General features: G+C 40.0%; 1 protein-coding gene across 2 annotated transcripts in view; it reads right to left on the minus strand.

Annotated features, from left to right (window-relative positions):
• Positions 1–24763, minus strand: part of sdk1a (sidekick cell adhesion molecule 1a) — a 391713-nt gene that overhangs the window by 105796 nt on the left and 261154 nt on the right. For both annotated transcript variants that reach the window (XM_077213331.1, XM_077213330.1), the window contains exons 6-7: positions 1329–1440; positions 260–450 (exon numbers count right to left, since the gene is read on the minus strand). In XM_077213331.1, coding sequence (XP_077069446.1) covers positions 260–450; positions 1329–1440 — 303 coding nt within the window. The remainder of the gene's footprint in view (positions 1–259; positions 451–1328; positions 1441–24763) is intronic.

Genomic DNA, 24763 nt, shown 5'->3' on the forward strand with positions numbered 1-24763 from the left:
GTGATATTCTCATAGAGCGCTGTGACCAATAGCTGTAATGCCTGAGGCTCTCCTAGAAGCTCTTAGCTCAGCTAATACAGTGTGTAATTTGAGGTTTTATGCGCAGTAATGTAGTGCTATACCTATCAGAGGGCTTTGCTGTTCATCACTCCCCACTGAGTGGAACCATTAAGACGGTGGGTTTCTCTGCAGACGTACAGCTGTGAAAGCATAGTGTCGGAGGGAAGAAATGGAGCTTTTATTGGACGAGGTGATTTACCTGTGATAGTGAGGAAGGCTCTGGCCTCCGCCGGCTTCACACTGCTGTCCAGAAGCGAGGCTTCGCACACATACATGCCCACATCAGCACTGGTTGGATTGATGATGGTCAAGCGTCGGCTGAAGGAGCCCACACCGCTGGCCACTTCCACGCCGTTTCTTCGCCACACCAAATTGAGCTTCTCAACCGGACTGTGGACAGTGCAAAAATGTGATGTACTGAGCTTTGTTGTTGCGAACTTGTCACCAAGGTGACATTAACTACTTAGGACATGTACGTTTTTGTCAAAATTGTAACTTAGAAGTAATAGTAGAACCATTTTTCTGGTATACACTATCTTTTTTTTAAAGAAATGAAAACTTATTTTCAGCAAGTGCACATTTTTAATTGATCAAAAGTGACAGTAATTTTTAATGTTACAACATTTTATAGATTAAAGAATCAACATTGATAATAATAATGATAAATGTTTCTTGAGCACTAAATCATCACATTAGAATGATTTCTGAAGGATCATGTGACACTGAAGACTGGAGTAATGATGCTGAAAATTCAGCTTTGCGTCACAGGAATAAATTACATTTTAGAACATAATCGCAGAGAAAACAGTTATAATCGTAATAATATTTCACAATATTACCGTTTTCATGATCAAACAGATGCATCCATGAAAGCATAAGAGACTTCTTTCAAAAACTTCACAAAAATCTTACAACTTGTAAATCTTATATACAGTAGTAAACATTGGAAGTGGATCAAAAAAGTTCTTCAAAGTTGTTCTAAGACAAGAACGGGTATTGTTAAAAATGCATGTATAACTTTGATGAAAGGTTTTGATCCACTTCAAATGTTGACTATTGTATATATCCTGTTGATCACTGATGTTTCTGGAAAACACGTTCAATGCACTGAAAGCGTTACTTTAGCAATTATTATAATAATGGCTTTGAAATGAAGGTTAAATGGAGAAAGTCTGAATATTGATGGTTGTGAACCTGTCCGAGGTAAATGAGTGTCAAGTGAACTGCGTGCTGCTGGGAACAGCGTGTGTCCATATATCCGTACTCACCGTGCATTAGCTACACACTCCAGCGTGGCCTCACTGACCCCGGCCACCACCGTAGTGTTTCGGGGTGGAATTACAATGACTGGAGCCACAGGGTCCGCAGGGGCCTCTGAATCTAACCAGGGAGAAGGTTAAAAAAAAAGAGAGAACTTTAGATGTACTTATACTGAGACTACAAAACAAACCAGCCTAAGGTGGTTTGCTGGTCTTTCAGCCTGGCCAAGTTGATGTAGCTGGTTTGAATGGTCAAAAGTACCCAAAATCCCCACAAACCTACAGTATAAAATAATAATAATAATAATAATAATAAAAAACTGGCCTAGGCGATTTAAGCTGTTTTTTATTTGGTTCTTTTTTTTTTTTGCAAGGATCTAAAATACATTTGTATTTAAATGAATGATCAGTTATGTCCCCAATTTGAAGTTAATAATATAAAACAACAGATTTTTTAATGGGAAACATAAAGTGGGGTCTTTACTAAATCAGCCAACATGCGTCATGGACTCGTGGTATTACCACTCAGAAAAAGACAAAAGACAGAGTTCAGATCTTTATGTTTTATGCTTGCCTGACACAGAATAATTTGAATAATTAATCTTTTGGCAGTGGTACTGTAACATGCTCCAAACGGTGGGATTCCTCCCCACCCCCTCCTCCGGCTGTTATGCGAATTCATTCTTGCATGAAAATATGCTTTTTACATTTTTAAAACGACCCAAGCAAATCTCTCGTCTAATAGTGAAAAATTAAATATTGCCTATTAAATCAGCTTCATTCTATCCAGAGGAAAATTAGAGAATGTCTAAAATATTGAAATCTTATGATAATGAGGATTTAAATAACTAAGTCGAATGCTAGAATCAAGCCTTTGATGTCGAATTTGACGAAATGCATGAAAGAGCTGCCTAACTCAAAAATTGGAACTTGTCAGTAACTTCATGCGATACCGTAGAAATTCTTAAAAGGGACGGGCCGCTTCAATTACAGTTAGCATCTGATGTGACTTATTAAATATGCCAAGGAGCATACAGAGGTCATAAGCACATATTCAGGATGGAGGGAACCGAATGTAATAGTTTAATTGAAAAATTGGCCAAGCTTTAATCTGAATATTGTCAGTGACCTTTAATATTCACAAAAAGAATATTAAAGGTCACTGCTAAAGATTGCATTTCGCTTTATGATTTATGCTTGTACTTTGGACAACAATTCCAGCAAATATTACAATAAGGAAAGGTTGAAGTATTTCATGACAGAAAAGACAAACTTCTCTATGCCACATAAACACCATGTGGACTGAACTTAATGTTTCAATGAGAAGGAAGCATGGAAAACATCCATAAATTCCTTATAATTCTCACAAATCACAGATGTAAAGCTAAATCTCGAACATATTGTAAAGAGGAATGTGTTTCTTATAACCAAGTCTCCAGCGGGCTTTCGTGTTGGTAACAGCCGATGCCGAAACAGATTGCATGGGGCGCATGGGCCTCCCTCCCTCCCTCTGTATTTGCAGATGGGGCAACTCTTTGCAATACACTAATATATCATTGGAAGACTCATATTTGTTTTTGGAGCGGTAAGAGCGAAAATCCTACAGTGTTATCTTATGTGAGGCGTGAAGCGTGTTTCAGGGGATCCTCTGGCTGCATACTTCTGCTTCAATGGATAAGTTGCCTCACCTGTGGCCATGGGAGGCAATAATCGTACTAAATTCATCAGGGATGCGGTAAACAGCCAAATTCCCTCTTTTTATCACATGATCACCACTGGACAAATAAACTTCATCCTTTATGTATATATATATATATATATATATATATGTGAATTATATTAGTTTATGAATATTAGGTTACATTATCTCATTTTCGGTGTATGCTTGTTATCTCTTTTGAGGCTCAAATTCAAGTAATTGTATTATGACTGTTCTTGGGGTGCTGATTCTGTTCTTTGAATAGCTAGTCATGGGTTTGATTCAAAGTAATACTTTGTGTTACTACAGTAGCAATGATTTTGTCATACAATGGTGCATTAAAGGGATAGTTCACCCAAAAACGACAATTCTGTTATCATTTAAATGATGGCATAATTTTCACGTTTGAGTGAACTTATCCATTATAAAAAATTGACCACGTTCTGCAAGTCTTGACATTCATTATGGATTCTTCAAACTGCTTGTAATCAATTATTTCCCATGAACACCACAAGTTTGATTGTTGTTATCCACAGAGCTGAAAACTCAATTTCATTGAATTAGCTGTAAACTCCAAGACATTTCATAGGAGAACAGAGCTGTGTGTTAAGATGGCACAAATGGTTTTACAGACTTGTACATGTATTTTAGTTAGTACATAAAAACAAGATAAAACAAGATAATAAACAAATATTCTCCACTGGTGTGGGTTTGAACTTGGTTTTCTGAGATATCTTACCATGTGATCCACGGTACTTCTTGTTCACTGTCCGGCAGCAAAGGCAAAAAAAAAAAAAAAAAAGAGTACAAATACCAGCCAAAACAGTGAATTTACAGTATGCAGTATACGCACAGTGTTATTCACACAAGTAGGGAATGTAATGGCATCAACAGGGCCTAACCCCAAAAAACGCTGACAGGTCAACAGGAATGTTATTTCAGGATCTAGAAAACATTTCCTACTTGTGTAAATCATATAAAGCTTATACTGTATATGGGTGTTTATTTAACTGGGCAATGTTGGTCTTATGGCACAATCTCTTTAGCTTAATTTGTCCACTAACAGTGTCAATTGTTTTCATAAAAATCCCTACCACATTGTCATTTCTACCACATCTTAAATTAGGCAATGCATTTCTTATCACTCTGTGATGGAAATTATGGTAGTGGAAGTGATTTTTTAAACATTTTTAGAATAAAATGCTGGAATAAAATAAAACAAGGTCTTTGTCTTTCTAAGGCTGATTTAATAGCTAACATTTCATGTAAACTGAATGCACAATTATACAGTTTTTTCAATTTTTTTTACACAATTTACCAAAAATACAGCTTAAATGGAAATGTCACACACACACACACACACACACACACACACACACACACACACACACACACACACACACACACACACACACACACACACACACACACACACACACACACACACACACACACACACACACACATTCATATTTCAAGACTGAAAGTCTGGCTTTGGGATAAGTGTAAAATAATATAGTCTAAAAGATATCGTGACCCTAATCTAATAAACAGAAAAGTTTGAAATGTTTTGGTTTTAATTAAAATCTACTCCTGGAACATGGATAAGTAGCCAAAGTAGAAGAAAAAACAATATTCGGTATGGAAAAACTATGTAATTACTGAAATGTAAAAATGAGATTTAACAATACATTCAAAACAGGATTTAAAAAGGTTCATAGTGCACAATGACAATCTATATGCATTTCTATATTTGGGCCTGTTTTTACAGCAGCACAGCAACCCTGAGACGCAAATAGAGATAATGTACAAGTACATGACCTACAGTTAATTGCAGTTGAGATGTGGAGGAACATGCCAGAACAGCTTTTTCAAGTATGGAGAAAATTGGCCAGAGACGATAAATAGCAGAAGAGGGGGGAAGACGTCCTTGTTTTCCTCCCCTAAATCTGTCGTCGCCTTAATTTACACAATGCCTAATGAATTCCTATGAAGCGTGAAAAGGTGATCTGATACCACACCACACACACAAAACGAAAGAAAGAAGAACAGCTGGCAGATTGACAGGCAAAAAAGACACTAAAGCTATAAAATATTCAGTGATTCAGGGACTGGGGAAACTTCAAGGCACATGTAGGAGTTTCTTCAGAAGGTATTGTCACCTCAAACCAGGCGTCCGCAAAACACAGCCGAGAAAATATAAGAAAATATGTGCATTTGTAGATAATGCCTAGGAGACAAATATTTCCTTTGTTGTCGCAAGGTAGGTTTAGCATGAACGACGGAAGTTGTGAGCCGGCGTAAAAAAGAAGATGGAGGCAAACAGCAGCGATCCACCAGCATGCCGAGGACAGACGTGTGATTTCTAGCAGCGCTCGTGCCTCTGAACGACTGGCACCTGTGAAAAGGAGGTCGGACTGACACCAGGAACCCGAGGGTCTATAAAATGAACCAACCGTCATATTATTCTCATGCTTGTTCCATAATTTATACTCTATGGGGGCATTTTTCTTTATAAATATTACAAATAACTGAAGACAACATTCGGTCGTGCCCTGCAACAGATGCAGACCCCAAAAAAGAAACATTCCCAAACAACAGCAATTCTGTTGCTCTGACCTCATCCACACCTCCCGCTGACAGCTGATGTGCGACTTCCGATTTGAAGTACGGTTTCCAGCCTCCAAGTTCTGTGTTAAGGTGAACTGCTGGCAGGTGTTAGCAGGTGAATAAAGACAGTGCTGAGGCTATTCCAGTGCTTGTCAATAGCACACGTTGGGGTTTGGTTCCTCGTGGGCTTGTTCTGACTGTGTTCTGTTACTTATTCTGTCAGGTGAGGAGGGGATGATGGGACCGGGTTGTCCCTGAGGCCCTGCGGGCAGAAGCTGGCTCTCAGGTCCTATTTAGACAGACTACACATGAATGGATTTGAACAGGATTGGTGTCCCAGACTGCTTTGTGTGTGTGAGTGCTTGATCCATATTCAGTGTTAGTTTGTTTGCCATCTCTTCATGGCCAGACGCTACTGTGGCCTTCACTCCCTCTTTCTCGCATTTAACACTTAAGGCAACATGCTAACTCATTCAATGTTGTCTGTCAAAGCAGGAAAAGCTCCTGAGGATTAATTGGACAGTTCAGCAAAAAAAACAAAAACAAAAAAACAACAACTAATTTTCCTGTAGTTACAAACACATATAGTGCCAGATTTACTAAACAGGGCAAATTAGCATGAGAGCACAATTCCAAAAAAGACCTGATGGAAGTGAAAAATTCTGCTAGTGATCTACTGACGATGCGCAAATTGAAGAACACAGACGCAGCCGGATCATTTCCATAATGACTACCAAGAGCAGCGCAAATTAGCATCCGGTTTAAGACGTGCTTTTTTGGGCGGTAAATAACGATGGAAATACCAATAAATTGACTAGCGCAAACCTTAGTAAATCACCTTGTGTGATTAATTTAAATACTTTCCTCCCATAATTTTTGCGTCTGAAATGAAAACTCCTACAAATGCATAAGCAATAAGGTCAGACCCAAAAAGTAACCTTGTCGACGCCTTTTCAACGCTAATTTTTCACTGTGTGTTTTTAGTAAATGCTGACAGTAGTTTTTTAATGCCAAAAGAGGGTTTGTGCTGGTGCAAGCTGTTAGTAAATCTGGCCCAAACTGTTTTTCTTTTCCTTTGGAAACCAGACTCACACTCAGCTTTTCTATATAAAGACAGTTTATTACCTCTCTCAAGCTCCAAAAAGGACAAACAGCTTCACAAAAGTGATGGCTTATGGCTTAATTGCTATATTCCAAAATCGAAATAAGTCATTATTGTTAACAAAAACTAAAATGAAAACTACACTAAAACATTTTTGTTTAAAAAAATCTTGCATAATTAAAAAAAAAGTAAAATAACTTTTCATGATACCAAAAACTAAACACAGTCCAGTATGTTTTTGGTACAGCATGAAGGGGGGAGGGGGGAGGGGGGGATAAACTATGTCTGTCTGTCATAAAAAAGTAAATTTTAATGTTACTGGCAGCAACAAATTACCTGCAGTTTATGATGCTGTTGTAAAATGGGGGAATAGAATTTGGATGCAAAATATGTTAGCAGAATATTTTAGAATAAGGTTAGAATCTTTGCGCTCCCATTTAAATCCAATCCCATTTAAAATTTGACACGTTTGCACATGCCGACACTCATTCTTTTAAGTCTGCAAAGTTAAATATAGATTCACTTGCTGTCAGGATAATTGGAAGTGTGAAATGGAAATACTTCTTTACATTTACAGGTAAGTATACAATATATTGTTGTGACGTGAGCTGAGGAAAAAACATTTCAAACGCATTAAACAACTCCTGCATCTGATAGGAAGTGCAAGCCAATAACAGAAGAATGGAGTCATTTAAAGATTCTAAACTATAAGAACCCTGAAAAGAATGATGTCAATCTGGTTTGGAAATACATAAGTGATATAACTTTTTTTTGGTAAACAATCCTTTTAAAGAGCTGTATCTCCTTGTAGCTGGCAATAAAAACACTGTGAGCTGTCTTTTATAACACAATATCAATGCAAGCCTCTGAGCTAGTCACACCTGCAAAGAGCCATGCAATCCTGAGTTAGATGCTATTAATGTGACGGATTTGCCAAACGTCTGTTCTGCCAAACCACGGATCTGCCTGTTAGAACGGTAAAGGTTGCACAAGATGAGAGTAAATGTGCAGAACTGGGATATATATCCAAGCTACCACTCACCATGGTTTACACTGTTCTAAAGTGACAGCCCCTTAAATCTAAGAGCTGGTGTGGAGGTATATTCCACATTTCAAAGGGACTTTGTTATCAACTCTCTGAAATTGTGATCAGGTAGCACAAGGCAGGTGTGGGATGTGGCATAATTAGCCTGAGCGAAACCCTGCTCTCTTTGAGTCTCGCATTTCATACATGCACTTTTATTGTTCCCCAAAGTGAGAGGCAGAACTTTAACGTAATGGACCTGAAAGTCTGCTCTGAGAAACACCAGTGACTACAGCTCACATCCGCCTCTTTCTGTGATCATTATCAATATTTGATTATTATTTGGCAGAATGCATTAAAAAATTTTTTTAGCAGACAATATCTGCTCTCAAACTTATACAGTAACAAACATTATATTTTCCCATTAGGAAATCATGGGGGGAAAAAAAATATTTAAAAAAATACTTTTCTAAGAAACAAACCCATGCAACTTACACCAAGCACCTATTTAGCAACAATTCCTTAATATGTACTTTAAGCACAAGCTCAAATTTGTAGCTATATATATATATATATATATATATATATATATATATATATATATATATATATATATATATATATATACATACATACAATATCAAAACATACAGAAAAACTATAACCATCTCTAATATTTTATGATTTATTATAAGATTTGCTGTTTTATCCTTTGCTGTTGCCCTCTGATTTCTATATCAATTCTGGTCCAGTGTGAAAATTTAGTTCATAGCCAAAATATGATGTTATTCAACCATTTAGTCCATCTTCAATGTTGATAACTTTGCAATAAAGAAGAGAAAGTTTATTTCTCTGGGGTCAAATGAAATACTTTCATCTTATAAAAGCACACCCTGTTCACTAAGCTATCAAAGGAGCTGTCGATCAACAGGTTTCCCCAGGACATTCAATATGAATTGGACAAAGCTGCAAATGGGCAATATGCCCCAGGTCTAGTGTGACCTACACAATAGACATTCATTAAATAAATCATAGGGATATTCTCTTTATGTGTTCCTCTCTTTCACTTTAATGGATCTCTATAGCCAAGCAGACCCCACTCAACTCGCATTTGAGATTCTAGTGTGACAGACGACTGAGACGAGGTGTAAAAAGCTAGATGCATTGTTAAGGCTTTGTCGCCCACGTATGGTACTGCATTAGCTCCGGCCAGGAAACAATAGATGCAGTGCGGATAACTCTTTAAAAATGGAGACATTCAAATAGCTTTCCTTCAGTCACAGAGCCACAGGGTTTCTGCCATCTCTGATAGCACTCGAGCTGCTTAGCATTCTCTCCCCGCAAGCTCATCTTATCGATTGACACTTGCATTTCTTTGTAATGCAGACGGCTGAACAATAAATACAGCCATACACGATCCAGGCTGTTTGGATCTTATAGTCAGTCCCAAATATCCCCATCAAAGCAACTGATCCCATGTGACCCACAGTTCAGACAGGTGAGTGATTTCCCACTTCCCAGTGAAAGAGTGATGAAAAAAATAAGGACGATGGATCTCGGAAAGTCAGCTCTGGAGTTGACACAAGGTGACCTTTTCATTGCTCCATGTCAATCAAGATGAAAGACAACAAGAAATCTGGTGCTAAACTTTAAAGAAGCTTGGTATTTCACCTGGAAGAAGGGCATGACCGGGTGTCAGGAGACGGTGCAGAGCAAGCAGAGACACATTACACTCTGGAGGACCAAGGAGGTTCATGATGATGGATGGATGGACAGACAGACAGATAGATAGACAGATAGATAGATAGCCAGATAGACAGACAGACAGAGTGACCCTTCATGTATAACCCAGCATATATTAAATGTTGGTCCAGGCTGGTTTATGCTGGTTAGAGCTGGTCTAAACCATAAAAATAAGATTTTTAGGCCCTCATCAAACTGAGCTGTTGTAGCTGGTCTACTAGTAGTTCTGTTTCCAATGCTGGAGAAATAAAGTTTTCAGGCCCTCGTCAAACTTTGAAAGGCCATCAATGGAGGAAGATGCTTTTTCTTGCAAAGTGTGTAGAGAGGCATCTACCAGCCGGGGCTCTCGAGGACAAGTTAACGAGCTAAACCATGACCTCTTAGGCATTTCACCAGGCAGAAGGGTTTGAGCGAGCAGCTCGGGGCGGTGAAAGCAGACAGAGCGAGAAGACACCAGTGATACACAGCAGGACAATAGTTTCTGGCATGTCTCAGCAGTAATTCACTTCATTACAAAACACAATCTGAGAGAGAGTGAACTCGCCAGGTGTAAATAAGCATCTAATTAGATATTAAAATAATTCCCAGTCACTGAGCACGTTAATAAAAGCAGGTGAGGACACTTTTTTCCAATTAATGATTTAATTATGCTGTTGCAGTGGAGCGAATGACACCGCTGGGGTCAGGACAACTAGTTTAAAGCCCTGTAGACATAAAGAGTATCTCCTCTCTGATCAAAGGCTAGTTAAAGTAAAAGTGCCTTTTTGTCTTCTTACTTCAGACTTTTGCTGAATAAATGTTTTGAATTGGCAGCTGGCCCCGTCAAATTATTGTGTGCTTGTCCATTTATCCAGAGAGTGGTCTTGTAATTCAAAATGTGCGAGAATGTATGTGAAATAATGAGGACACCAACTGCTTTAGCACAAATTAATTAGTGTACAGCGATGCGTTTGAACAACAGAGTACAAGATTCAGGTTAGAAAAACAGCCTGAACCGTTTCAAATAAATGCTTGTCCAGTAATAATCCAGAGAATAGACTTCTCCTTCAATGATTCAGATGGGCCGACAGTGTGCACAGCTGCAGCTCAAAAGCATTTTCCCCTTTTCTTTTCCCTCATCTCATTAATTTCTCATTTCTCTTATGCCCAGACTGGGTACTCAAGCATGTGTGGCTCAAATAAGTATAAATAAATCACACATCTTTCAAGGAGCAACAGCAGAAAAAAAGTCATTCTATTGTCCAACTGCTTTTTTTTTTTTGCATTTAAAAGCATCATAAATTATAAACAGATTTTCAATACCCTCCCAATTCAATTCACATCATTATACCAACATCACAATTCAATATGATGCCTCACAATATTATTATTGAATTGTACTGAATGCATGAGTGATCAGGGAGAGATTAAAGAGTTTTTGTATGAAAAATATTTAGATTTATAACTGTATAAACTATAATCACTGGCTTCCGATGACCCAGAAGCCATGACGAAGGAGTGGCGTGAGCTTAGGTGAGAATAGACGCCTATCACGGTTCAAACAAATTCAAGCTCCTCTTCTCTTATATCGAAATCCTCCGACATTTCTAATTTTAGACCTTTAATTTGTGACCGGCGTTTTGTTTTGCTCTATCCTCTAAGTCTCAAGTCTCGTCTATTTATATAGCCACTTCAACTACAACGTAGACCAAAGGGCTATACATCCAAAAACAAGAAAAAACATACATACACACACAAGTCATGTCTCGGATTAGAGGTCAATCTTCCGCTGGAACTGGACTCGCGTACGGACGTTACCGAAAGCCAGTGATTATAGTTTATTAAGTTATAAATATGGATATTTTTCTTACAAAAATGCAAGGCTTCGCTACAGTAGGCCTTTATTAATCCCCTGTAGCTGTATGGATTACTTTTATGATGATGGGATGTGCTTTTTGGCCTTTAAAATCTAAGGTTCACTCCCATTATAAAGCTTGGAGGAGCAAGGATATTTTTTAATATAATTCCGATCAAATTCTCCAAAACTGTTTGCCAAGCTTACGATTAAATTTCATATTTGAAATCACCAATGAAATCTGACAACAACTGTCTCATACATTTTGTTTCTAAACAGTGCAAATTAGCACAAGACCACAAAGTGCAGATGGGAGTGGGAAGTTCTGCGGGTGATCTACTGACAATGGGCAAATTGAAGAACACAGACACCATTATGACCAACAAAATCTACCAAGAGCATCGGGTCACAAACAAGCAGAGACAATGATAATCAGATGCGGGTAATCTACTACAACACAGGAGCAGCATATTAAAAATAACATGGCTTGGCAAATGATATGTTTGGATATCAATGAACACGAGTGGATAAAATGCTCTCCTTTCTATCATGCGGTCCCTGGTGGGTGGGCACTGTGGATGCATATATAACTGTATCAGCAGAGTCAAATCTTAAAGAGCTATTCGGTTGATAGGAAAGTTGCTCCAGTTCTATAATATACATTTTAAGACAAAGATGTAGACAAATAACATTGGAATTTATAACAGTATTTATATAGTTATTTCAGCTAAAAACATATTCTGAACTGAAGCTAAGAATCAACTTTTTCCCAATTACATTGGTTTCGCAAAAGCAGGTTTTGAAATCATTATTTTACAGTGTCTCACCCTTGTGCTTCCTGACACTTCAAATGAAGGCTCACTAAGACCGACTATGGCATCATTAAAAAGGAGAGCCACGCACTACAAAAAACGGAGTGAATAGGACTGGTAAACGTCTTGAATCTGAATCCACACTGCTGGAAGGGGAGAGCTCGGGATCTCTCGGAGATGCCGACTGTCTGATCAGAGTGCTGCAGGCAATCACACAGGCTTAAATGTTACACTCCCTCAACACCAATCTCCAGTGTCAGAGGTTCATCCCGTAGTCACCTCACCAGGGAGATCATTACGGAGTTCCATCTCCCAGCAAAATTACATGGCCGGCGCCTGAGTTGGAAATTAAGTTGAACAAGTACTGTGCAGTGGGATGGGGGAATAATACAATATGGATCCTCCCTGGCTCCTGACCTCTGGCTTTTCACCTATGAAAATGTCTTATCTCTGTCTGGAGAAATCCCAAAGTTTTCTAAATATCCAAAGCAGAATACTAACTTAATAGAAGTCCATACCAAAGCACTGAATGGCGTTATGGTATAAGACAGAGTGCATTATCTTCAAATAAAATACTCATTAAAGCTGCCGTGTGTAATTTTCTCATTATAAAATACTTTTTTTGTATAATACAATATACTTTATGCTTACCAATGATGCATTTATTTGATCAAAAATAAAGATAGTAATATTGTGAAAAAATATTACAATTTACAATAACTGTTTTATACATTTTAAAATGTAATTTATTCCTGAGATGCAAAGCTGAATTTTCAGCATCATTATTCCAGTCTTCAGTGTCACATGATCCTTCAAAAATCCTTATAATATGATTTGATGCACAGGAAACATTTATTTTTATTATCAATGTAAAAATAGTTATGCTGTTTAATAATTATGAATAGAAAGCTGAAGGAGGTAGAGGAAGAGGTGAAGGAGGTAGAGGAGGAGGCCCAGGTCGAGGAAGAGGAGAAGAAGGGGATAGAGGAAGAGGCCTAGGTAGAGGAAGAGGTAGAGAAGGACTTGCAGAGTTGATAGAACCTGAACAAAGAAGACGAGGACCAAATTTGACTCAAGAAATCCGTGCAACACTTATTGACCATGTTATCAATCATGGACTGACACCGATGGAAGCTGGAAAAAGAGTTCAACCAAATCTCTGGTTGATACTGTAACTGAATAGTTACAGTATTCTTGTTACTTTTATGCTAGTTTTTCTTCAGAGTCAAACTGTATGTACTTCATGCAGTAATTTTTATTTGTCTACAGATTTTATTTTTTTCATTGATTTCATTGTTGGTTGATTACTGTAACTGATTATGGTAAGAAATACTGTAAAGAAAAACTTGAAATATGAGTCTGCTGAAATCAGTGTTGTGCAGTGCTTGGTAAGTTTATAGTAGGCCTATTTGTGTACATTCTCCCTATATCTCAAACTAATCATGAAGAATGTTGTTTGTTTGTCTAAATTTTTTTTTCATCTAAATTATCCCTTACATAACAATGTCTGGCCAAAAATCTAGCACATGCTATTTCCTTTGTTTTTTTACAAATGTGTTTTTTATTTATCACAGCAGTGTGAAACTGGTTGCAATAGTGTCTGATCATTGAGGACTGTGTTGGTTAAATGAAAACTAATAGCATTTTCACAAATATGTGTATATCTTTTGACTGAAGTGTGTATGTTTTGACAGAAGTGTGTCATTTTGCAAACAATCTAGGAATTATGCCAATTGAGTGTGGTGTTTGGATAATTGTGATTTACATTTTGAAAAAAAGAACCCGGGTTTCAAAATTGCGTGTAAACAATTGAAAAAAACTGTAATATAATACACCACTGTTCCTTCTATACCATTTGCAGAGATACGGATGCAGTCCAGACTCCTGCTCTTTCCTGAGCTACTGCTGCGAGGAGGGAAAATCAGGATTTAAGCACACTTGCTGTCTGAGGGGTTAATGATCCAGCAGTCAAGGGGCTCCTCCCTTGAGACAGAGTGGGAGATTAGCACTCTGCAGTCGGGCTCAGAAAAAGTGTGGTCTGAGGTTTAGTGACGAAGGCTACCAGTTACATTCACAGCCACTTGTGCATAGACACACACAATGGTGGGACATCGGCGGACTTCCTGCCTAACTGCTGACTGCACAGCTGTCATCCCTGAAGGGGTTGTCAGTGGCAAAACACACACTGGTGTCGCTTTCCGGTCATACAGTGCATGAGAAAGGGTATCGTTTTTCGTCCCATTTTATGACTGCACGGGAAAATGAAAGTCTATGTGTACTACTATGTGAACATCATTGTGCATGTAGTGATAAGGAATTAACTAAGCACATTTTTTTCAGAGGTAATATATTAGTTCAGCTGTTTTCAGAACAGTATATCTGTCCAACCAGCAATCTACTTTTTGATATGTAATAACAAAACGTGACATCGCCAGGTTTTTATATAACATAAAGCACACGGTTTTACAGCTGAGGATACTGTACACTGTAAAAAATGATCGTGATTTTAACGGTAAAAGACGCTACAGTGAAAAACGTCTCTGGTTACGTATGTAACCCTAGTTCCCTGAAGGGAACGAGACGCTGCGTGACAACGCTTTGGGAACGCCTCTGCGTGAGTGCGTCATGAAGCACGTATGAAATCAGTCCAATGGCGAGACGGAACATCATAGGCGGGTGACGTCATCGACCAGGAAACTATATAAGCACCCCAAAACACAAGCGCATCAGCTTCTGATAAGACTGAAGCAAGTGCTCACGGGCATGCTGGGAGTATGGCACAGACACGCAGCGTCTCGTTCCCTTCAGGGAACTAGGGTTACATACGTAACCAGAGACGTTCCCTATCAGGGAACTCGAACTGTGTGACAACGCTTTGGGAACGCTAATACCAACGCCGCCATATGAGCAAGTGTCCGTTGTGTGAAGTCAGAGCGCACATTCGGACGAAAGCACCTGCGCCCCTGGAGTGGAGCTGGAGTCAAGATGGTAAAACTTTACGAAGCTCTGTGGACGTAAGCATCTAGAGCCCTAACTGGGCAAAGCAGATTAGTTTCTCTTGGTCCAACGTCAAAGGAGGAGGACAGAAGGCTTGCAGTATAATAGGCCTAACAGTATTAGTTGGGACCTTAGGAACCTAGCCCGGTCTAGGATGGAGAAAACTTCTACCATGCCGGGCGAGAATTCCAAGCACGAGGTAGAGACCGATAGAGCTTGAAAATCTCCTTTTTTTATTCTTTTTAAAGAAGAGATAGCAAGAAGAAAGATAGTTTTTAGAGTAATGACTTCTCAGAAACTTCTTCAATGGGCTCGAACGGCGCTAGAGAGAGACCTTCTAGAACAACCACAAGGTCCCAGGTCGGCACCCTCGTGCGAACTGCTGGCCTCAGCCTCAAAGTGCCACGAAGGAAACAAATTATAAGTGGGTGTCTCCCGAGAGAGGCTCCACTTAAAGGGACGTGGTAGCAGATAAGGCCACCACGTACACCTTCAGTGTGGAGTGGGATAACCCTGTGGAGAAACGCTCCCGAAGGAATTCCAGCACTGCACCCACCGGGCAGTTAACTGGGTCCGACTGGTGTTCCCCACACCAAGAGGTGAACATATTCCACCTCAAGGCATAAGATTTCCTAGTGGCCGGAGCTCTGGAGCGGAGGATGGGCTCCACGACCTCAGTCGAGAGACCAGATTCTATGAGCTGGGCCCCCTCAGAGGCCAAGCCCTCCGTAGTTCTGGGCGGGGTGAAGGATCAACCCACTCGCCTGAGAGAGAAGGTCCCTCCTGATCGGAATCTCCAGGGGAGAGCCGTCGAGGAGAGAAATTAGGTCCCAAACCAACGTCCAGAACTCCTGGGAGCAGAATGATCGGGGAAAATGCGTACAGGCGTGACCTCGGCCACGCCTGTACCATAGCGTCCAACCCCAGAGGGCTGGATGGCTTAGAGAGAACCACAGTGGAAGTGTGATGTCTCCCTGGATACAAACAGGTCTACCTCGGCACAACCGAAATGTTTCCATAGGAGCTCCATCACCTCGGGATGGAGTCTCCATTCCCCGGGCCTCGGCCCCTGCCTCGACAGGATGTCTGCCCCCTGATTTAGATACCCTGGGATATAAATCACCCTCAATGAAAGAAGCTTCCCCTGGGACCATAGAAGGATCTGGCGAGCCGGCTTGTATAACGGGCGTGAACGCAGACCTTCCGGGTGATTTATGTAGGAGACCACCGATGTGTTGTCTGACCGGACAAGAACATGATGACCTCTCAGGTCTAGGAGGAAGTGTTTCAGAGCCTGAAACACCACCATCATTTCTAGACAATTATATGCCAATGAAAAAGATGGTCCTCACAGACCCTGAGCAGGGCGACCACTCATGATCGCCCCCCAGCCCGTGAGGGAGGCATCCGTCGTTAGCGTTACGCGACGACAGAGAGCTCCTAGCACGGGCCCTTGGGACAGGAACCAAGATTCTTTCCGCATAGCCAGGGCGCGAAGACACCGTCGCGTGACCCTGATCATGTGGAGCGGGTTTCCCCTCGGGGAGAACCCCTTGGCCCTGAGCCACCACTGCAGCGGTCTCATGTACAGCGGCCCGCAAGGTATAACGTTGGACGCTGCTGCCATCAGACCAGAATTCTCTGATATTCTTTTACAGTAAGTGATTGGCCTAGCTTTGCCTGTTTGACGGCTAAGAGAATCGAAGCTATATGAGCAGGAAACAGACGTGCCTGCCTCGTCATCAAAACCCAAACCACACCCAGAAAAGTGGTCCTCTGTAATGGAGAAAGCACACTGTTCTTGGCGTTGAGCCTCAAACCCAACTTTTGACATGGGTGAGCACGACATCTCGATGCCGAATCGCCCGATGCTCCGATTGAGCTAGAATCAACCAATCGTCGATAAAATTTAAAATGCGGATACCCTGGAGTCGCAGCGGAGCCAGAGCTGTATCCATGCATTTCATGAAAGATCAGGGAGACAGTGCTAGGCCGAACGGAAGAACCCGATATTGGCGCGCTTCGCCCCCGAAAGCGAACCTCAGGAACTTCCTGTGTTGTGGAAGGATGGAAATGTGGATGTATGCGTCCTTAGATATATCGTGACAAACCAGTCCTCAGACCTGATTTGTGACACGATCTGCTTAATAGTGAGCATCTTGAATTTGAGCTTCCCTACCGAGCGATTTAATGGGCACAGATCTAAAATCGGACGCAACCCCCCATCCTTTTATTGGAACGATGAAATATCGGCTGTAATAACCTAGCTCCAAACTGGGAGGAGGAACCCGTTCTATAGCCCCCTTTTGAAGGAGCGTTCTCACCTCTTGTTCCATTACCAAAGCCTGCTCGGGGCCCACCACTGTGGGCAGAACCCCCTCTGCCAGAAATTCTACTAAGTGTACCAGTCTCTCGAGCCTGGCCTCTGGTATAACTTGAGCAGCAAACACAGTGCCCTGTAATGGCGCACCGGCAGGGAACAACTGGTTTGACTGCCCTGAGACCCTCCTCAGAGGGAGCGAGCGTCCCTCTGGAAAGCGCTCGCTGGGACCGTCTACGCCCCGGCATAGAGGCGGGGTTGGCAGAACGGGCCCCTGAGGGCACCGAGGCAGAACGGGCACCGTAAAAAGAGGTGAACACCTTTCTCCCTCGGTGGGGACCACCCTCAGTGTCCTGACTTTTATGACGTCAGGACCTTTTCTTGGCTGAAGCCTTCTTCGCCAATATAACTGTCCTCAGATCAGTTCTATCTCGCAAGCGTCTCTTCTACCGAGGCATAGCGCCATAATATTCTGTGCCTCGGCAACAGCTGGGAGCTGAACCGCGGGGAGCGTGCACCGAACCACTCTCCTCGAAGAGGGCTCGGCAGGAGCAAAGCGTTTTTATGGACAAACGCTCGCAATCAGCTCCCTCGAGAGCTGACTGGGCATGCTGCACTCCCAAACAAACAACACACAGATTGTGTGTGTGTCCCCACCCGTAATATAACGTGAGCAGGGATGAACACACTTTCTGAACTGCTGTTCGCTCGCCAGTTTGATATATATATATTGTGTCTTTTATAGTTTTTTATATAAATATAAATTGCCTAGCAATTTCTAAGGACAGACAAAAACACTTGTGACACAGACTTTTTCATACACAGAGCGCTTGCTGAAGACTCAGAAGCTGATGCGCTTGTGTTTTGGGGTGCTTATATAGTTTCCTGGTAGATGACGTCACCCGCCTATGACGTTCCGTCTCGCCATTGGACTGATTTCATACGTGCTTCATGACGCACTCACGCAGGGGCATTCCCAAAGCGTTGTCACGCAGCTCGAGTTCCGTTATAGGGAACTGTTAATTGGTTAACAGAAAGTTTCCTTACTATATACGGTAAATAGCTTTGATTGATCATTTGACTCTCATTACTGCTGTGATTGTTGGCTGTCAGTGTATTACAATGGAACAAAACAGATATTAATACTTCAAAAGATCAGTAAATTAACATTATATCAGATAATGAAATACGGTTTATTGCTGTAAAATTATATACGGTTAAAAGTCTGTAAAACCTAAAATGTTGCTACCGTATTTTTAACAGGAAAACTCTGGTAACCACAGCTGCCAGTTTTTCCCCGTAAATTTAACAGATTTTTTTTTTTTTACCGTGTATGGTTACTCTTTGTTTCAATAGTCCACTTTTGACATTCTATTAACTGTAAGTAACTTTGCAACTGTCAACTATCTCTCTGGTCTACAACCAGTAATTATAGTAGTAGTAGACTGTTAGGTTAGGGTTAAGTGAGGGTGCGGGTTACTGAAACAAATTGGCGCACTTGAAAGTTAGTTTTATTCAGTAGAATGTCTGTTGGGGAGCATCAAAATAAAGAGTTAGCAGATATTAAGCAGACAGTCTACTAATACTCTAATGACTGGTAGTTGAAATGTAGTTGCAAAGTTGTAGTAACTAACAACTTTGATGCTTTAAATATCTCTTAAAAGAAATCTGAATTGAGGGTTGTAATAATCAAACTTGCTTGTTTGGCGCACCAAAACTAATTACGTTTGTTGTGCGTAAAACAAGCATTTTTGAGATTCCATTACAATATTTGATGTGCTCCATGTACAGTTTGTGTGTTGAGGAATTTTTATATATGAATAAAAGCCCAAATTAAATCTGTATATAAAATATAAAGTAATCATGTCTCTTCAGAAGACTTGGATTAAACAGCTTGATTCATATGGATTTCTTTAATGTTTCTCTTTATGAACTTTTCAAAGCATCAAAGTTTTCAAAGTTTTGGTGTTTGGTCTTTCATGGAAGTCTTATGCGTTTGGAATAGGGTTGGGTACCGAAACCCGGTGCCAATATGTATCGAACCGAATCAGAACGCATATTTAGGTGCCTCGTTTCGAGCTGTCGAGATGGCGGCAAGGGACTGTCTGAACAAGTCATTAAACCGTTCATTTAACTAAAATGTTCAAAAACACAGATTAATTCAAAGATGGATGTAATGAAACAAAGTGTTGAAATTGTTATAACTTTGAGCGCCACTTTACAAGCTTCGGCTGAGCAGCAATGCGTCGCATGGGCAACGCTGAATCTGATGCTTCGCTTCATAGAGATCAATGGCATTGATTTAATGCATTGAACAGTGCTGACACCATTCATAGGAAATACCCTTAAGCATTAAAAGGATGATACGACAAAGATTTTGCTTTCCTTGGACATGGCAAGCTTTTTTTTTTTTCCATAAAATATATGACTTGTATGAAGTCGATCTCTCTCTCATTCACTGTCTATTTGGGCGTGTTAAGTGCAAATCCACAGAGCCTTTACAAATCAACATGATAAACACAGTCTTTTTATCATTATTAACTTATTTAACATTTAATACACGTATGCCTGTTAGTAGTACTGTAACTGTTATTTAGTGTTAAATAATTGTAGTTGGTGGCTTAGGCTTTATTTGCGAATTTATTATGTAAATTTGTTGTTTTGTATTTACTTATATTTATATATAATATACTTTAAACTTTTAATATATTGTTAAATCTGAAGAATTGTTTTCAATAAAAAAGCTGTTCTTTAATGTCATCCACCGTCGTTTTGTGGCTTTTTTTTAAAGTATCAGTTCAGGCACCGTTTAGGCACTGGTACCATATTAAAAGTATTGATTTAGCACCGGTATCTTAAAAAAAACCTAACGATACCCAACCATAATTTTGAATGACATGAGGGTGAGTAAATGATGACAGAATAAAAATTTTTGGATGAACTATCGTTTTTAATGTTTACACTAGCTTCCCCAGCATTGTATATATGAGTATGGCCATCAGTACCATGGTTTTCATATATCAAAGTGAAATTTCCTCTAAATGACTTCAAGACTGGTTTTAATTATCTCTGCATAATTCCCCCATAACCTTCTTTTCATATAAGAATGAGTTTTCCTCAAACATAAATCATTCTTGGCATGAAGACCATGACAGGGTTGTTGAAATCCTCCCAAACGCCCTCTACGTCTTTTAAATGAGCAAGCGAACACCCTCATTCTCATGCTGAAGCTAATTGTGCTTAACTTGCACTAATAGAGCTGTGTAGACTCGTCCTGCACTAATATTACAACAGCCTTAATGCTCCAACCTCAACAAATGTGTGAAAAATTACCCACCTCAATTAGCATATTTGAGCTGTCACAAAATGCCAGTCCAATCCGGCAGTCATTCCAGGAACTCGGAGTCATCAGTGGCTCTAGATACCCTCTGCATTTATTTTTATGATTCCTTTGGCCTTGGTTGCAATGCAATGGCAAATGCCAACAGCATTTCGGTAAGTGCTCCTTTATAGTCACAGCATTAACATCCATTGTTCAGGCAGCATCTCAAAATAGCTTTTGGCAATTTGCTTCAGAGGTAAGTCATATATATGGACAGAAAGAAGAAAGATATGCATCATCTTAAGAATACACAATGGAAAACATAAAAGACAGGTGCAGGAGTGATTCTCTGACCACCCATTATGCCTCTGTTTGCCAAGGAGTTTTGGCCACACTGACCAGTCAATAAGAGTGTCTGAAGTTATTGCACTTTTACACAAGATAAGAGCGATTTTTACACAAGATGAAAATTCTGTCATAATTTTCTCCCCCTCATATCCTTCCAAGCCTGTGACTTACTTTCTTTTGTGAAACACAAGAGGAAATGTTTAGCAGAATGTCCAAGTGCTGTTTCCATGCAATGAAAGTGAACAGTGATCAGGCGCTTCAGTACCAAGCTCCAAAAATGACAAAAAGCAGGGAGTTGCATAAGAGTAAGAGCATAAGAGTTGTCAAATAATCCAACTGCTCTGAAGCCATATGACAGCTTTGTGTAAAGAAAAATAAATCAATTTAAAAGGATAGGTTGAAAAGGAAATTGAAAAATTAAAATTCTGTCATTTCCCTTCTGTCTCCCTATATGACTTTCTTTCTCAGTGAAACACAAAAGTCTCAGAGTTTTTTGTTTGTACAATAGAAGTCAATGATTACCTAAAGGTAAAAACTTTTTTGGTTACCAAAATTAAAAATATATTATTTTATGTCCTGTAGAAAAAAGTATGTCATACAGTTTTGGAATGACATGAGGGTAAATAAATGATGACAGAACTTTCATTTTTGGGTTAACTATCCCTTTAAGGCAATTAAAATCTTTCTTCTTTGCAGCAGATCTCAAAACTCATACACATTTGATATATATATATATATATATATATATATATATATATATATATATTCAACTATACATTGAAAATTTTCATTAAATCTGAGAGCTACAGATTTGGGAAGAATTTCAGAGAAAATCAAACTTACATTTCAGTATTTTCCTCATAAAATCTATCAAACAGCTTTGGATGACTCAAAATATAGTGCTCAAGTCATAGGAACTACTGTTATGGTGCTATTCTGAACTTCTTATTTTTTATATTCTTGAAGCTTGATAGTTTAATAGTTTTTCTACTCATCTCATTTTGTGTTTCACAGAAGATCTAATGTCAATCAGGTTTCAAACAACATGAAGGTGAGTAAATTATGACTACCCTTTTAAAACGCTGGCCAATCCTCGATTGGATATTACAACCACAACACAAATAATATGTCCACAATGAAATGAGATTGTGTTCATTGTGTTCTCCTCCGTATATCGCAGAGGCAAGTTTTTACAAATACTGGCATAAAGAGGTTAGACGGCACTAAAAAGTTATTACCGGGAAACCGCATTACTGCTTCTTTTTTTTTTTCAAGAATGAAAAGTTTGTTATCATTGCTTCCAGGCGCATCTTTCAGACACATAATAAGCCATCTGAATGCCGCCTGAACAACACACACACACACCACACACACACACACACACACACACACACACACACACACACACACACACACACACACACACACACACACACACACACACGTATATACGGAAGGGAGTCATATTCACATATATATATATATTCCTCCCAGTTCCATTGTGATGTTAGAATGATGCTCTTTGCATATGCAAACACTCCACTTCAATGCCTCTGCCATCTGTTTGCAATCCATGAAATAGAATGCTACTGTGGATATACAAAAATGATTGCAGCGACACTTTGAGGCTCTGCACTGCTACAATGAAAGCCGGGAGAGGGCCCTGAACGCAGTGTGATTCGTGCAAAAAGAGGTGGCTGTTTATTTTTACATCACAATCACGCCACGCTGGAGTTTCATAAAGGAGATATCTCAGATGCATCGGCCCGCCATGAACACGCTCATTTACATGCAGTGTTTGTTGGGGTGCAGGAAACAAAACACGCAGACTTTCCTGTAAGCAGACTTAACCACTGTACTTCCATGACCTACTTCCAGTGATACTTTAGCAAATTTGACTGACAAGCTGACAAAAGAGTGACTAGACTAACTCACGCTGACCATAAAGCTGTGCTACCATGAATACTAGCGGAAACACATGCTGTCATGCTGATACCCGAGGACAGACCTGCTAGCTGAAACGGTGGAAGTGTCTCATATTTAGAAGTGATGTCTCCTTTGCTTATTTTCCCAAAAATACACCTGATATTTCCAATGCTGGCAGGGGGAAAAAAACTGCTCAATATCTGAATTTTCTGGCACAGCTTGTCGTCCTTGTCAAGTATATGCAGATGTTAATATAAACATGTTTACTCGCATTCCTATTTGTATTTAGGAAGACCATTTTATTAGTATTGTTATTATTTTTCTGTTTGCCAGTGATACATGCGGTGCGTTGTGTTGGATTGTATTCAAATGCACGCACTCACAAGCATGCGGCGCAGCTCGCTCTGCTGTGCATATCCGCTTGTGAGTTTAAAGTTCTATTTAAAACACAATTATATTAAAGCGATGCATGTCTATGACTACATCTTGCTGTTAAGCAGAACCTTAGTCTGTTTCCTGGGGCCGAAAACTAGGAGACACAAAACTGTGGTTGCTAATGATGGTGCAATTACAAAACAATGGAATGGTTTTACAACTGGTAATTACTGCAACCACACGGTTGGTAAGCTATTAATTATAACTGCAAAACTACAAAAGTTACTTATTAGAGAAATTCAAAAAAAAGAGAGAGAGTATAAAAATTATTTTATGCAAATGAAAAGATTTCTAGGCTCTAATGGGAAAATGGGAAATTAGAAATTGCAAATATTGTGATAAATTCATTACTGAGTAGTATATACAAAAAGTGTTAAACTAAGATTTTTGTTTAAGAGACAGGAATGTGTGTTGTATTGTTGTCTTATCTAAGAAAATTACTATTGACTCTTCGCTAAGGCCGTGTGTCCACCAAAGCGTTTTTAGCCGGCTGAAAACGCTAGACGCTCTGCTGAAAACGGCAAGCTGTAGGCCCTTGAGAGTGTTTTGGCAGCGCTGCGTTTTTTCAGTTGAGACGATTCGTTGCTATGATACAGAATAACCGCAGCACAGTTTACTTGTAACTGATTTCGCAGATAATTTTGTGTCATACTAAAAATTTATTTTTCATCCATTTTGTTCGGTTAGCTCTGCTGGTTGACGTCGTTGTACATAAAGAATGTTGTGACAGTTGGTCGGTGTGATATTAGTCCCGCCCCTCCTCCACTCTGATTGGACGGCTGGAAAAAGTGACCGTGATGAGCGCAGCGTTTTTACCCAAAGTTGAACATTTTTCAACTCTCGGTGACCAGTAAAAACGCCGGTGCGCTCAGCGCTCAGCACTTGAGCGTTAAATACACGCTCAACACCTCGTTACGCTCATGGCGTTTAAAAAACGCGGCGCTTCCATTGAAAACAATTACAATTTTACGCCAGGAGCGTGAAAAAACGCTTTGGTGGACACACGGCCTAAGACACGCCCGAAAACCGCCACTGGCCAATCGTGTCTTAGCAACCGTAACTAGGCGCGGGAGGTCTGGCAAGCTTTCGAGCGAGGGAAACATGCTGAAGCGTTGTGCGTATGGATTGTGCAAATCTGACACCCGGTATCTTAAAAGTTTGGACAGGGGAGTGGAATTTTTTTCCTTCCCGAAAATCTAAAAGCCAAGGGGAGAAATGAGGGGGCGTGGATCCAGCAGTGTGGGAGACCCCATTCACAACTAAATGTCGACA

This window comes from Siphateles boraxobius, unplaced genomic scaffold, assembly GCF_051911475.1.
Source record: "Siphateles boraxobius isolate OS27281-9 unplaced genomic scaffold, OSU_SipBor_1 66, whole genome shotgun sequence".
NCBI lineage: Eukaryota > Metazoa > Chordata > Actinopteri > Cypriniformes > Leuciscidae > Siphateles > Siphateles boraxobius.